This window comes from Callithrix jacchus, chromosome 12, assembly GCF_049354715.1.
Source record: "Callithrix jacchus isolate 240 chromosome 12, calJac240_pri, whole genome shotgun sequence".
Taxonomy (NCBI): domain Eukaryota; kingdom Metazoa; phylum Chordata; class Mammalia; order Primates; family Cebidae; genus Callithrix; species Callithrix jacchus.
The window spans coordinates 56,359,183-56,374,877 of NC_133513.1; the positions used below are offsets into that span (position 1 = coordinate 56,359,183).

At 51.1% G+C, this 15,695-nt stretch overlaps 1 protein-coding gene across 50 annotated transcripts in view; it reads left to right on the forward strand.

Moving 5' to 3' along the window:
- Nucleotides 1-15,695, forward strand: part of CAMK2G (calcium/calmodulin dependent protein kinase II gamma) — a 62,420-nt gene that overhangs the window by 23,073 nt on the left and 23,652 nt on the right. For 25 of the 50 annotated variants that reach the window (XR_004731930.2, XR_004731931.2, XR_013524911.1 and 22 more), the window contains 9 exons: nucleotides 2,045-2,117; nucleotides 2,262-2,364; nucleotides 3,124-3,207; nucleotides 3,659-3,753; nucleotides 4,388-4,510; nucleotides 8,775-8,858; nucleotides 9,118-9,160; nucleotides 11,672-11,734; nucleotides 13,758-13,801. Coding sequence is in view for 43 of the 50 variants with exons in the window: in XM_035267906.2 (XP_035123797.1) it covers nucleotides 2,045-2,117; nucleotides 2,262-2,364; nucleotides 3,124-3,207; nucleotides 3,659-3,753; nucleotides 4,388-4,510; nucleotides 8,775-8,858; nucleotides 9,118-9,160; nucleotides 11,672-11,734; nucleotides 13,758-13,801 (712 nt within the window). In the remaining 7 variants the exon portion in view is untranslated. The remainder of the gene's footprint in view (nucleotides 1-2,044; nucleotides 2,118-2,261; nucleotides 2,365-3,123; nucleotides 3,208-3,658; nucleotides 3,754-4,387; nucleotides 4,511-8,774; nucleotides 8,859-9,117; nucleotides 9,161-11,671; nucleotides 11,735-13,757; nucleotides 13,802-15,695) is intronic. The other 25 variants (XR_013524912.1, XM_035267910.2, XM_035267924.3 and 22 more) reach the window with 3 other exon arrangements.

A 15,695-nucleotide genomic window follows, 5' to 3' on the forward strand; every position in this document is an offset into this window, starting at 1 on the left:
CCTGCCTCGGCTCTTCCCCCAGCCTCGATTTTCTCAGAGGGTGATGTCCCTACAACCTGGTTTTGATCATGCTGCCTGCAGTTTATCTGGCTTATGTGGCAGGTCTAGCTGCCTCTGGATAGTGGGGGAGTGCAGCTTCCTCACGAATTTCTCAACCCTGAGAGGCCAATGTTTGCTGATCAACTTCAGATGCTTCAGCCTTGGGAAGAATTCTCAAGTGGGGAGATGAATTCCAGTGCCAGCAGGGGAGAACCAGGCTCTGGGACGGAGGAGGCAGTGATGGCTCAGGGAGCCTGTGGGGAGGAGGGAGAGCTGTAGGGAGGGGGCCCCTGAGGGGGGTGACTGTACCAGTGGGCTTGGCCTGGCTCTGCTGGGACACTTCGCACTTTTGCCATTTTTGGCCAGAAGGCGCTCCCTGCTAGCCCGGCTCCGTTCTAATTATACATCTCTGTGGGGACTCGCCTCTATAGCTCAGTCTTAAAGTCTCTGTGGCCCACTCTTGGGCTGTGTCCTATGGGGAGGCCTGAGCTTCAGCCCCCAGGGACCCAATAGGACCCCTTGACTCTCATGGGAGCCCCATCATCAGATTTTAGAGAAAGGAATAGTAAGTCCGGGCCACCCAGTTCAGCACAGCAGGATGCTCTACAGGCGTGCACAGCATACCAGGTAGTGCCTGATGACAGGGGTCTATGCTGTAGGCCAAGTTCCTCAGCCCTGGTGCTACTGACATTTTAGGCCAGATACTTCCTTGTGGTGAGGCCTCTCCTGTGCATTGTGGCAGACATTTAGAAGCATCCTTGGCCTCTGCCCACCAACTGCTGGGAGCACTGCTCCCCCAGTTGTGACAACCCCCAGGTGTTGCCAAATGTCACCTGGGGGGCACATTCATTCCCAATTGAAAACCACTGCTCTAGATTTCCCCCACTCCCTGCCAGGAGTTTGACAACGGGGATGGCAGGATGGTTTGCAGTGTGGACAGTCTGATTTACATGTGTGACTGTGGCTGGGCGCAGTGGCTCACACCTGTAATCCTAACACTGAGAGACCAAAGTGGGCGGATCACTTGAGCTCAGGAGTTCGAGACCAGCCTGGGCAACATGGTGAGAACTTGTCTGTACAAAAATACAAAACTTAGCTGGTCATGGTGGGGCATGCCTGTGGTCCCAGCTACTGAGTAGGCTGAAATGAGGCTTGCTTGAGCCCAGGAGGTCAAGGCTGCAGTGATCTATGTCCACAGCATTATACTGTAATGTAGGCAACAGAGTGAGACCCTGTCTCAAAAATAAAAACAATAGTAATAAATAAAATAACTTTGGGTTTGTTTCTTTCTCTGTGCAAAATCATCAGAAATATTCCTCGAGTTCTCTGTTTGGAAGCTCTGAAGTACATTGTTTCTTTTATTTATTTATTTTTAATTTTAATTTTATTTGTTTAATTAAGTACATTGTTTCTTAAAGGTATCTGTGTACTTGTTTTAGCTGCCTTACTAGGTGTCAGGCTTCAGAGCAGCTGCTGGGTCTTGTTCATCTTCATATCCTAAGCACAGGGCCTGATAGACACTCGATAAACATTTAAGGAAATAAATGAGTGCACCCACCCCCACAGTAGCTTAGGTGTTTAGTTGGTCTCTCCTTCCTAAGTTTCCAGCACAAGCCTCTTCTCCAAGAACACAGTTACTATATGGAAAAAGGGAAAGAAGGCAGGTACTGGATGGTCTCATCTTCCTCAGGATTCTGGGCTGTCTCCTGATCTCTTGGAAATGAATTGATTGTATTAGACCTTTCCAGTCAAAAGGGGGTGAGATGAACCCCCTGTTCTAGCAGTGATCCTAGAAAAACCATCAAATCTGCCTGGGCCTTGATTTCCTCTTCTTTAAATAGGTTGAACAAGATTATGTGTAGAATCTAAGTTTCCAGCTGGCCGTTCAGTGATTCTCTAAATCCGTGGCCCCTTGTCACATGCCTTAGTCTGCAGCGTGTGCTTGTGGATATGGATGAGGTAGTTTAGCCCTGCACTGACATTTCTTTTCCTTCTGCTTTTCTAGCCACTGTATTCATCAGATTCTGGAAAGTGTTAACCACATCCACCAGCATGACATCGTCCACAGGGACCTTAAGGTACTACCCAGTCGCCCCACTGGCCTCTGCTCGTGGAGTGTTGGCGCCACCTGGTGTCAGATAGTGGTACTGCGTAGGCCCAATCTAGGCTCCCTCTGGGCTGCAGGGTGGGTACTCACAAGGTTCTCTCTGTTCCTTCTGCAGCCAGAGAACCTGCTGCTGGCAAGCAAATGCAAGGGTGCCGCTGTCAAGCTGGCTGATTTTGGCCTCGCCATTGAAGTGCAGGGAGAGCAGCAGGCTTGGTTTGGTAAGGGTGACCCTGTCTTCCTTTGCAGCCCCCGCCCTTCCTCCTCTTCCTGATCTGCCTTCCTCTGTTGGTTTTGGTTTTGGTTTTTTTTGTTTTTTTTTGAGATGAAGTTTTGCTCTTGTTGGTTGCCTGGGCTGGAGTGTAATGGCGTGATCTTGGCTCACTGCAACTTCCGCCTCCTGGGTTCAGGTGATATCCTGCCTCAGCCTCCTGAGTAGCTGAGTAGTTCCCGCCACCATGCTCAACTAGTTTTTGTATTTTAAGTAGAGTTGGGATTTCACCATGTTGGTCAGGCTGGTCTAGAACTCCTGACCTTAGGCGATCCACCCACCTTGGCCTCCCAAGGTACTGGGATTACAGGGGTGAGCTACCATGTTCAGCCTCTGCCTTCCTCTTTTAGAACTGGAAACCAGACCCTTAATGGTCCTGGCCTCCTCAGAGACTGGCAGAGGGTGGGAAGGTGCAGAGACCTCTCTTGGTCCTACACGACTTAGTACAGTGAGTCTAGCTGTTGTCAGCACTGCTTTCTTGCTACCTCTGGGAAGGAGCTGGAGTTCCTGGTAGGCATATGGATTTACCCTCTGATCCAAATTCCAGGTACTGCAAGAAGCCCAGCCTGTCAGCTCTTGCTGCCCAAGTGCTGAAAGCTTATATAGTAAAAGCAGCAGGAATGAGAAGGGACTTGGGGAAAATTGCTGGTGTGGATTTAACGAGAGAGAGAGTGGGTTCAGTGTGCCTCTGCCCTCTCTTCTGCTACAGGTTTTGCTGGCACCCCAGGTTACTTGTCCCCTGAGGTCTTGAGGAAAGATCCCTATGGAAAACCTGTGGATATCTGGGCCTGCGGTAAGCCCACTCCACACTCCTAGCTTTTCGCTGTTAAGGGCCCTCAACTTCCAATGATGGCAAGAAAGAGGCATCACTATTCCTTGCAGGTTGCACACATGCCTGGTGTTTGTGACATTACAGTGTTTGCTCTAGTGCCCCTGGGATGGCTGTTCCCATCACACCCTCCTCCCTGAGTATTTCCGGGATTACATTGTATCCTTCTTGGAGAGGGATTTGCCCATGGCATAGAGGATGGGTTGTGCCTAAAGAAATCCCTGATGTGACCTGGTGACGTGAGGAGTGAGGCATGGCAGGAGGGGCTGGTAGCACAGCATTATTGGCTGGCATCCACTTCTGACTCTAGTGCGGCCCCTGCCTTTCTGGGTGGCTCTGAGCCCTGCATGGCTTTTCTTGGTTCCTCAGGGAAGTAGGCGACTGACCCCCGTGACCTGTGTGTTCTGTCTCGTAGGGGTCATCCTGTATATCCTCCTGGTGGGCTACCCTCCCTTCTGGGATGAGGATCAGCACAAGCTGTATCAGCAGATCAAGGCTGGAGCCTATGATGTAAGGACCGGAGAGCCGGGTAGCCAGTCCAGGAAGGGCAGATGTCCTGCTCCTCGGTCTCTGTCCAAGGGAGTGGGCTTGTTTAGTGTGTTACATAATACAGGGAGTGGCAGAGGACTTTGAGGACCCAGGGATGGGCATACAGGGCTCAATTCTTGCCACCCTATGTCCCAGGGAGCAACTTTCTTTTGCACAGCCTTCTTGGTAACTAAAATTGAGGAGCCCACTGAAGTCATTTGATCTTTACTTGCAAAGAATGGAGTGGCCTCATTTGTGTGTAACACAGGGATGAGAGCCTGGAGACTCCTCCACAGCAGTGGCACCTTGGACACATTACTGAGCCCCTGTTCCCTCCTAAGTAGAGAGCTGGGCTACACCAGAGAATGTTAGAGTCCCCTTCCTGCTCTGATGCGATATTCTGGCATTCTAACCACGACTCTTCAGTCTTTCTTTCCCAGTCTTTAAGTTGACACAGGTTCTGAGATAGTCCCAGGGCTTCTCCAACTCTGCTGATCACAGCTTTAGGTACCACAGAGTATGCCAATTACAGTAGTTAGGTTGAAGACAGAGCCAGTGTTTCAGGGTGCGAAGCTCACCAATATCATATTCCTCCTCTCCCTGTTCCTGCCCTTAGTTCCCATCACCAGAATGGGACACGGTAACTCCTGAAGCCAAGAACTTGATCAACCAGATGCTGACCATAAACCCAGCGAAGCGCATCACGGCTGACCAGGCTCTCAAGCACCCGTGGGTCTGTGTAAGTGTCTTTGCTGGTGGCCAAGGAGCTCAGGGGCACCACCCCCTCCTTCTTGCCAGCAGAGATTCATTCTGGGCCCTGAGTAAGAACTGAGCAGGCAGGCAGAGGACTGTTGAGGTCCAGGGCCAGTAAATGTCACCAGGGAGACTTGGGAGGCTGATGCGGCTGGTGGCGCACTACTCCTCTCTCCCCCACCCAGGCTGGGATTGGTTCTGTTTTTGAATGAGGGCTCAGGTTGACCCTTGCAGACTCCAGGTAGCTGGTGATCGAAAGCAGCTGGCAGAACCCAAAGTGCATCCCCAAGCTGGGGGTTCCTACTCAGATCTCAACTCCAATGGAATGGTGACCAAAGCCCAGTAAAGCAACAGAAGTGGTCTCTGAGTCATTAAAAGCGTAAAAGCTCAGGCATAAAGCTTCTGCACTGAAGTCCTAGGAGAGTTCCCTAGGCTATCAGTGTGGGTTAACGTACTCTGTTTTCATATACAATTCCATCAAGCTGAAATACCTACTTTCAGACAAAGAAGAACTGGTAGAGTTAGGTATCTTGACAACCACGAGGCATTATTTATCTGTCTATTCTGTGTTTATTGAATATCTCTTTGGTGCTGGTCACCGTCTGGGTACTGGAGATACAAAGATGAATGAGGTATGGTCCCTGCCCCCAAAGATCATCTAGGGAGACAGGCACTCAAACAGGCAATCATGCTACAATGTGACAAGTACGTACAAGAATCTAATGAGAGTACAGGAGCTCCTGCTGTTCCTGGTGGGTAGTGGGGTTACTGAAGGCTGCTTAGAGGAGGTGACCTCTGTCTTTGTTCTTGGCAAATAACTAGGAGGTCCTCAGAACATTAACCTGAAGACAGAGGTTAGCATGGTGAGAGGTAATGGGAAATTGTGGTGAGTTGAAGGAATGTTGAGTTGTATGGTTGTTGATGAGGCTGCAACTATCAGAATGCAAGAGAATGAGGCAAAAGATTCCCTGTCATACAAGTTTCTGCCTAAGGAGTTTGGATTTTATTCTGAAAACATAGGGAACCATTTAAGGGTTTTAAAGAAGGAATGAAATTTGCATTTAAGAAAGATCACTTTGGAAATTGTGTAGGAAATGAATTGCCGGGCATGGTGGCACACGCCTATAGTCTCAGCTACTGAGCAGGCTGAGGCAGCAGGATCATAAGCCCAGGAATTTGAGGCTGTAGTGAGCTATGATCGCACCTGTGAACAGTCACCATGCTCTAGCCTGGGAAAGATGGTCAGATCCCACCTCTTAAAAAATAAAGGGGAGTTGAAATTTTTTAAAAGAAAAGAACTGGAGACAGAGAGCTCAGGAGGCTTTTGTAATAGTTGTAATAGTCTAAGGAAAACCAAGTGAGACCTCAGCTGAGGGTAAGGATGGCAGAATGTGCAGTGTGTTGAGATTCAAGAGATATTTGAGAGAACCTAAAGAATTTAATTTTCTCCAGTTGGATATGGGGGAGTGAAGAAGAGAGAGAGGGATCTGTGGGAATGGCCAGGTTTCAAGTTGGTCCCTGAGCAAAGGGTTGTACCCTCACAGACCCAGAAGAAAACCAGAGGAGGAGATTGTTTGTGAGACAAGATGGTGGTTTTAATTTTGTGCCTGCTGAGTATGGCAACCTCCAGCCAGACACATCCAGTGGGTGGTTAGAAATATGGTCCTAGAGATTAGAAAAGAAGCTAAACATTGGAAATTCAGGTTGTAGTCATTTCTGTTTAGTTGGTAGTGAGGCTGTAGAAATAGATGGGGCTGTTTCTGTGGTGGTTGAGTTCTTACGGTGAGCCTGTATTGCTGTAGTAGAGAAGAGATGGCCACTACACACCAGCATTTAATGACACTGAGAGTTGGGGGGCCAGCAAAGGACACTGAGAGTGAGACCCTTCAGAAGACCCAGAAGCTAAGAAACAGGGGGCCTCAGTAAGGGAGCATCGGGAATCAGATGCAGAAGAGTCCCTGATTGAGCTGGGGAAGAATCCCCTGGCTCTGACCATTAGATGCCATTGTTTCATCATTTCACTGAGAGTGGAGTGAGAGAGAGGGAAGCCTATTTCAGTGAGACGAAGAGGGAGTGAGGGTAAGGAGGGGAAGGGGAAGCTAGGCAGTGAAGAGGGAAATAAATGGTGCTACTTAGAGAAAGATGGACCAGGAGAACTTTTAATGTAAGGCTCACGCCTATAATCCTAGCACTTTGGGAGGCCGAGGCAGGCAGATCACTTGAGGCCAGGAGTTCAAGCCCAGCCTAGTCAACACAGTGAAACCCAATCTCTACTAAAAATATAAAAAATTACCTGGGTATGTTGGTGCACACCTTTAATCCCAGCTACTTGGGAGGCTGAGGCATAAGAATCACTGGAACCCAGGAGGTAGAGGTTGCAGTGAGCCGAAATCATGATACTTCACTCCAGCCTGGGTGACAGAGGGAGACTCTGCCTCTAAAAAAGAAATTTTCTTTTTAAAGATTATGTTGGCTAGGAGCGGTGGCTCATACCTGTAGTCACAGCACTTTGGGAAGCCAAGGTGGGTGGATCACTTGAGCCCAGGAGTTTGAGACCAGCCTGGGCAACATGGCAAAACCCCATCTCTACAAAAAAAAATTTTTAATTAGCTGGGTGTGGTAGCGTGTGCCTTAGCTACTTGGGAGGCTGAGATAAGAGTATCACCTGAGCCTAGTGAGGTGGAGGTTGCAGTGAGCCATGATTGTGCCACTGCACTCTAGCCTGGGCAACAGAATGAGATGCTGTTTCAAAAAAAATTTTTATTTAAGGAAAGGCTTAATTATAATGTATAAAGAAGAATCTAGTTCAGAGGAAGGAGTTGAAGATATTGGCTAATTGAGCAAGCAAAGGTTTGGATAGCAGAAAGAGGGGCTCCTGAGCCCAGGGCAAGGGGTCCATTCCAGGCATGAGGCCTGATCCCCCTGAGATTCCTATTAGGGTGGAGGCAGGTGAAAATTGGCTCCTGGGTAGGAGTAGGAGTCTGAGCTGAAAGGGGTTCTTGCCGATGGCCTCTCATTTTGCTTTTGGAGAAATTTACACTGAGGAGGAGGTGAAATTAGAGACTTGGGGAAGATAGAGGTGAGGAGAATTGATTCCAGACCTGGAAAGAGAGTAAGGGAAAGGATCACCAGGAGATCCCATGGGGTTGAGGGCACTGGGCTGCAGGTGCCAGGATTGGTTTTTCTGTTAGGCTGATGAAGACAGCAACAGCAAGGGGAGAGGGCGAGCAACCTGAAATGGGCACCCAAGAATGGGGGAAATACTCTGTTCTGGGGTCATTTATGCAGGCCCTACCCTCTGCAGTCCTGTGTATCTCGAGCCCCTAGGGACATCACTGTATTCTGAAATGACGTAACAATTGATGCTTGTTTTGACAACTGAGTCATCAAGGAAATGTAGACTGTATCCCTTGGACCCTGTTTAAGGAGTCCAGGAAGTTAGCCGTAAATATATTGAAGACAAATTTCCATCAAAAAAAGGTTGGGCGTGGTGACTGACACCTGTAATCCCAGCACTATGGGAGGCTGAGGTGAGCAGATCACTTGAGGTCAGGAGTTTGAGTCCTGCCTGGCCAACATGGCCAACCCCCTCTCTGCAAATACAAAAATTAGCTGGGCATGACGAGATGTGCCTGTAATCCCAGTTCTCAGGAGGCCGAGGCAGGAGAACTTCGGAGGCGGAGACTGCAGTGAGCCAAGATCATGCCACTGCACTCCAGCCTAGACGACAAGGTGGGAGACTCCATCACAATCAATCAATCAATCCCATCCAAAATGATGAAAAGAATTGATGCTTCAAGGTGATGATCCTTAGCTTCTGGGAACATGGCTTCATTCAGGACTTTGCTGGGGTTGTGTTGAGAGGGGCTCTTGGAAGGAAGCAATGTCCTCTGCAGAGAGCAGGAACCCTGCTCTCACTGCTGAGCATCTGGAACGCAGTAGGTGCTCAGTAAATAATTGCCTAAGAAATGATTGAATGAGGATCACAGCCCCCAGGGTAGTCTCCTGTTCTGTAGCCTCTGCTTCGTAAGGAAGAACAGAACGCTGTCAGCACCCTTACCTAGCATCAGTGATGGCTTTCTCACATTTATTCTACAAGCATTTTCACATCTGTGACCTCATTTCATCTTCAGAGCAACTCTGGGGTAGCTGAGTGCATGACCCTGTCCTGGGCATGGTGTCGGTGCCAGGACTGTGGCAGGTGCAGAGGATCTGGGCTGGGGCTCATGCCCTGTCTGTTTGGCTTCTAGCAACGATCCACGGTGGCATCCATGATGCATCGTCAGGAGACTGTGGAGTGTTTGCGCAAGTTCAACGCCCGGAGAAAACTGAAGGTGAGTGTCGCTTCTGGGCTGCCAGCCTCCTTGACATCATGCCTTGCACCAATGTGGCTCCTGCCCCATCATACAAGGAAGCTCCCCTCCTGGCTGGAGCTGGGCTCTGAAGATTGTACATATCTCGGTATCTCGGGCATGGTGGGGGAATCCAGAAGCCTGATGTCTTCCAGCTCTAGCCAGGACCTGCCTTTGCCTGAGACCAGCCTGCCCTTTTCTGGGGTCCCAGTGAATTCACAGGACCTTCCTCTTTCCCCAGGGTGCCATCCTCACGACCATGCTCGTCTCCAGAAACTTCTCAGGTATGTTTTCCTGGCTGTGTACTTTGATTATGCCGAGGTGAGTGGGTTAGGAATGGGCTGTTGCCATCCTGGGCACTGCTGGGTGTCCTGGGGCACACCTCGACCAGATCGAGTGAGGATCCTGTTTTGAGGGGCTGCTGCTGCTGAGTCCTGCTCCTGAGATTCAGGGGGCTGGGCTCACATTTGTGAATTCTATTTCCTAGAACCCCCCCAGGGAGTACCCTGCCCAGCTTACTGTGTAGCTTCTTTCTCTGGATTCTTATTTAACTCTCTGAAGACTCTCAGCACTTTAAAGATTTTAGCCAGTCTAGGGTCTTGGAGAATGTGCTGGGGGAAGAAAAGAGAGGCGAGGGACAGCGAGTCTTCTCAGTTGCCAAATTGCCACCATGCACTTGGCTGCTGGGATGATCTCTTCATTTTGTCCAAGTGGAGATGACTAATAGAAATTATTCCAGATGTTTAAACCTTTTGCAGCGAATTGTGCATAAAATATTCCCTATGACACTAGCTATAAAAGTGAAGAAATGAAGACCAGCAGGAGAGGGAAAGGAACTTGCTTAAATTTGCATAAAGAATTGGGAGAGGTAGGACCAGTAATTTGTAAATCACACTTGGCATCATTTCTTTTTAAGATGCAAGACACTCCACTCTCCCCATGCCCCCATCCTCACCCCAGCCCCTATTATTGTTTGCCTTCAATTGGGAAGCACAGTGGCATTTTTGTGAGGAAAAGATTAATGTCAAGACCGAAGACACAGAGGGCTCTGCCCGGCTTGCCGTCTTCCCCATCCTCCCTCCCTCTAACCCTTCACCTCACTATTTTGGTTCAAGACCCCCCTCTTCTTCCATAACAAGACTCCCTCCCCTGCTTCCCCTTGGCAGCATTATGGAAATGGGGTTGTGCGGGAACCCAAGCCACCACTTGGTAGGAGCTGCTTCCAAGCGCCCATCCTGACATGCTCCCCTGCGCTCGCTTCAGGTAACCCGAGGGCCTCGGCTGTGCGGATGCTGCAGGCAGGGAGGCCTAGGGCTTCATGGTGTAGCCTGAGAGCCATGGAGGGCTGGATAGTGAGCCCAGGGCGGGCAGTGCCCTGCCTCAGTCCTTCTCCTCTGATCCTGTTTTGGGGCTTGCTCTTGTGTTGTGAGTACCCCCCACAGGTAGACTGTGGTCTGGACCCACCTCTCGCAGATGGAAACAGGGAAGCCTGGGTAGCTGCCTCTGGTGGTGTTGAAACTGTAGTCCCACGCCGTGCTTCTTGTCCTCTAATGATGCAGCTTCTACTTTCTGGGTCTACAAGCCTTTCCAGAGGACACTGAAGGGCATTTCTATGCTGCCTCTAGAGCAAAGTTCTGTCCTCTCCCCACTCTGAGTTGAAGAAATGTGAAGACAGGCTGCTGCTTCTCTTTCAGCCCAGCCAGTCAATAGCAAGGGCTCTGTCTTGTGGCCCCGGGCCTCTGCGTCAGCCTCCCCCTCCATTTCGGGAAACTGGCATCCTGGTTTCAGGAAGTCAGGCATTAGGACAAAGCATTTTATTCATCCCTGTAGAGCCTTCTGTTCTTACTGGCCAGACCTCGACTGGCCTTTGAGCTCACTTTGCCTTGGGTCAGAGGAGGCAAACAGTGCTGTGAGCATTCCAGGATGGCCTCTTCTGCCCTGACTCTGGGACAGGTGAGGACAGAATCTGTCCGGAAGCTTCTGCAGAAAGAGGTGTCTATGGATGTAGTCAAGAAGGAGGGGCACCTGTATGTTTCCCTAGGGCTGTTTTTTGAGTTAACCCCAAATAGGGGATGTGGCTCAGCCTGGACTTCAGCAGTTTGGCCAACAGTGAATCGGGGCCTCCAGAGTGTATGGCTTCAGCAGCCTTTGTGTTCTTTCTTGGGGCTTATTTCTTTTCCCCTCAGCACACTGTGACACATAGGCTGAGAACGCTGCCTCTCCCAGCTACCTCCCTTAAGACAGGGACCTGTGTCTCTGAGGGGCTGGGGGGCATGGAGCTGGGGCCCATCAGTAAACTTAGCTACGCAAGGGCCACAGATCCTCCCCGGGCCCTGCGTGCAAGTCCCTCTAGTGTGTGGGATGTGGAGAGGGGAGAGAGCTGCTCTGCACCCCTGGCTCTCTCACCATAGGCTCATTTAGCTTCTAGGGAAGGAAGGACCAGAAGGGAAGGCGTTTCCTCACAGCCTTAAGCTAGGGCTGGGCTACCCCAGAAGGGCAAGGCACTTCGCCCCATACCCTCCCCAAAGGGGGTCATGGGACAGGCACTGCAGCCCTCTCCATCTGGTGGAGATGTGGTGTTCCCTATGCCCTGGCCCAGCACAGTCCTCCCAGGCCCCCAGACTGCTGCAGGGCTGGCTGCGCCTGCCTCCTCAGCCTGCCCCCGGCGCTCCGCTCCCCCAGCTCGGCTGGCTTGTCCACGCCGCCTGGGCTGCGCCTCGCGCTGGGGCATGCTCGCTGCTGACGGCCCCGTGGCTTTGCGGGGCTCTGTGCACTGAGAGACTGTATCCCCTCAGTTGGCAGGCAGAGCTCCGCCCCCGCCTCGCCTGCCGCGAGCGCCGCCGGCCTGGCCGGGCAAGGTACGTGGCATGAGTCCTCCCCGACCGCCTGCCTCGGCCCCCTGCCACCCCACCAGGTGGGCCAGCATGCCAGGCCCACTCACCAGGGAGGCGAGTCCCATGCTTGCGGGCTGAGATGGGCATGCCGGACAGACTACCTAACTTGGCATCTGCAAGCACATTGTTGTTATGGAGCCCCCTAACCAGCCATGCATGCTGGGCGCTTGCCAACTCTCAGGAGGCAATAGCCTGGGGGCTTGGAGCCGGGCAGCGGGAGCCTTGCCAAGAGGCTGATGCCCTGGGAGGGCTGCAGCTGACAATGTCTCCTCAGAGACAGTGCTGGGCATTGCCCTGAGCTGCCCAGTGCTAGGACTAGCACTGTTTCAGATCCCACAGAGGAGCTGCACCCCTCAAAATTGTGAAGTCTGGCGCTTGCAGGCCTCCAGGTCTGAAAGGCCCCAGAGTGCAGAAGCCTCAGAGCCAGTTGTTCCTGGGTTTGGATCTTAGCCCTGCCACACCCTGAGCGAGTCACTCCAGCTCTCCCATCCTTAGTGTCCTCACCTCTCCAATGGGGATGATAAATAACATGGCGGTGTTTAAGATCACACTGTCGAAGGCTCTCAGCCCTGCTTGTCCAGTACAGCTATTACCTGGGAGCTTGCAAGAAATCCTAATGCCAGGACCCCACCCCAGATGATAAAATCAGACCTTTGGGGATGGGGTAGGTATACACTTTTTTTAAGCTCCCAGGCGATCCTAATGGGCACCCCGTGTTGAGAGCTGGCTGGTAAACAGAAAGCACTTAGCCAGGAGGAGGTCAGGCACAGGAGTCAACACATTTAACCAGCAACTTTCAAACCCAGCACTGCAAGATAAGATCAAAGGCCTTTTTCTAGAGTCAGAATTCTTGTAATGGAATGACCCCTATTCTCACTGGAGAGAGATGGGACACAGCTTGGGGAGGAATGGCTACCCAAAGGGCAGGGGGGTGGCAGCAAAGTGACAACAATGGTAGACACTGAGTACTTGCTATACGCTTTGCCAGGCACTCTGCTAAGTGCTTTTCATGCATAATCTCACTGCATCCCCACCACTCTTGTGATGTAGCCCCTAATTTATCCCATTTTATAGATAAATTGAGGCTCAGAGAGGTTAAGTAACCCACTGAAGTTCACAGAGCTGGCAAGTGGTGGAACCAAGATACAAACCCAGGGTAGGCAGGCCAGGTGGATCAGTCAGTTTAGCTGCTTCCCTCTCCCTGTGCCTCCCAGACTCTCCTCCCCACTGTCTGCTGCCTTCATGTGGCCTTTGTGACCAGCTGGTATCACCAGCCTTCTGGCACAGAGCTCATCAGCCTGGAGCATCACTCCATGCCTGGCTAGAATCTGTTTGATAGATCATTATTCTGCCCAGTCTTTCCTGCTCACGGGTCCAGAGAATGGACACTGGGGAAAGGGTGGCAGCTAGGACCCAGTGAACCTGGTGAGGACCTGCCCAGTGAAGGCTTCAACCCCCTGGCAAAACCCTCCTGTAGGTCGTCCTGGTTTCTGTGTCTTTGACTATCTGTCTGTCCTCTGGTCTCCTGTGTGAACTGTGACACTCTGCTTCTTGAGAACACTCAGGAGATGTCTTGCATCCTTGCAGTTTGGCCATCCAGAGAACTTCCATGGCACCTAGGGATGGAGCCCTCATCCTTTCACCCTGGCACTCTGCTTCCAGGCCTGGATCGAAGCTATCAAAAGCAGAGTCCCCAGTGTCAGTGCCCCAGGCAGCTCCAGTACTGAGCCTGGTTTCTCCTCTAAGTGCTGTGCATCCATGCCCTCTTCCATGCAGAGGAGATCCTGAGGTGCCACCCTGAGGGCTCTGATGCCACTTGAGATGCCCTTCTTGCCCAGCGGCTACTAGGAAGTGCCTCTTTTGGGGGTTTTGGAGACCCTTGGCCCCCTTGTCAAACACAGCACTCTCTTGTGGATCTGGCTGCTGGACTTCAGGCTGGGGAGAGGGTACAATGCAGGAGACTTGATTTTCCTCTCTGTTTTCGCAGCTGCCAAAAGCCTATTGAACAAGAAGTCAGATGGCGGTGTCAAGGTAAGTGTCTCCAGCCTCTGAACAGTCTGGCCTCTCTCTCCCCACAGTCACTATGGGAATTCTTGGCACCTGGTTCCCCTTTTTCCCAGGGAATCTTCCTATCCTTGCTAGTCTGCTTTAAGCCAGATGCCTTTGTGCTCAGAACAGCAGGTTCTGCTGGCCTGAGAGGGAAGTAGGGAGGTATTTTTCCTGGCCCTAGCTGGATGGGAATGACTCAGGGGAAGTGATCCAAATCATAGTTTATACCAGAGCTTAATACCTAACCTGACTTCCACAACAATGCTTCATCTCCATGGCTTGACTCTGGGTTTTTTAGGTCATTTGGTTATCTTTTTTTTTTTTTTCCTTTTCGAAGTACAGACCCTTTTAATCAAATGAAAGCCAAGTTTGCCTGAGGGATTCAGGCAGGGTATGGGGCTTGGAACCTGAAACCACTCTCCTTTTGGTCTTTTTCCTTCTCTCTACAACACTTTCAGATCCCACTGAGTGCAAGAGTCTCGAGCTTTCTTGACGCATAGGCTCCTCAGAAAAAGACAAGGGCCATTGTGGATCACGGCTTGTTCCCACTGGGTGAGGGAGCTTTTCCCGTGGGACTGGGGCAAGAGGAGGGACCTGGGACACACCAGGAGCTCTGCTGAGAGTGGCTGCTTGGCCAAGGTAGAGGAGAGGTGGCTGGGGCCCCACAGGGCCCAAAACAAATATAGATGCTTTGGGAGCAGAAAGGATCCTGGGGCTAGGGCCTGGGTAGGAACTCATGCTATCTTGAAGCCTCTCAACTTATACTCTAGAAATTTTCACTGGGCCTTTTCTCAGGATCTTGTGTCCACAGCTGAGATGTACACACATGCCCCGTTCCCTCCCCACTCCCTCCTCTTTCCCTCATTCTCTGCATGCCTGCTTCTGTGTCCTTTGCCCCTCGCAGGGGAGCTTGGGCTCCGCGCACACCCTCTGACATGGAGCTGGGGGTATCATGCAGTCCCCAAGCTCTGCCCCTGAGCTAGATGGATGGAACCAGGAGAGGAAAGAGAGCAAGTTTAGTTGGAGAGAGTGTTTAATAAATACCTGTCAATCAGAGATCCATGCAGCATTTTGTTCTGAGGGGCACACAACAGAGGTGTAAGAGTGGGGTGCGGCTTTCAGTCACTGTAGGAAGGGGACCGTGCCTAGAGTCAGCTGAGCACAGCTAGTGGACCCATGTGGGATGGTTCAGTCCAGGAAACTCATAGGAGAGAGCTTACTGGAGAAAGCTGCAGGGATATAGGTGAGACTCACTTTGCAGTTTTACTTTCTACTACTACTATATGTTTCATTTAAATTGAGAATGTGGGTCGGGCTTGGTGGCTCACACCTGTAATCCCAGCACTTTTGGAGTCCAAGGTGGGTGGATGACCTGAGATTAGGAATTCAAGACCAGCCTGGCCAACATGGTGAAACCTCGTATCTACAAAAATAGAAAAATTAGCAAAGCATACTGGTGCCTGTAATCCCAGTCACTCAGGAAGCTGAGGCAGGAGAATGGCTTGAACCCAGGAGTCAGAGGTTGCAGTGAGCCAAGATCACGCCATTGCACTCCAGCCTGGGCAACAGAGCGAGACTCCGTCTGAAAATAAATAAATAAATAATAATAAATACCATGGCTCACACCTGTAATCCAGGCACTTTGTGAGGCTGAGGTGGGTGGATCACAAGGTCAAGAGATTGAAACTATCCTGGCCAACACTGTGAAACCCCATCTCTACTAAAAATACAAAAATTAGCTGGGTGTGGTGGTGTGTGCCTATAGTCCTAGCTACTTGGGAGGCTGAGGCAGGAGAATGGCTTAAACCTGGGAGGTGGAGGTTGCAGTGAGCCGAGGTCGCACAATTGCACTCCACCTGGCAACAGAGCAAGACTC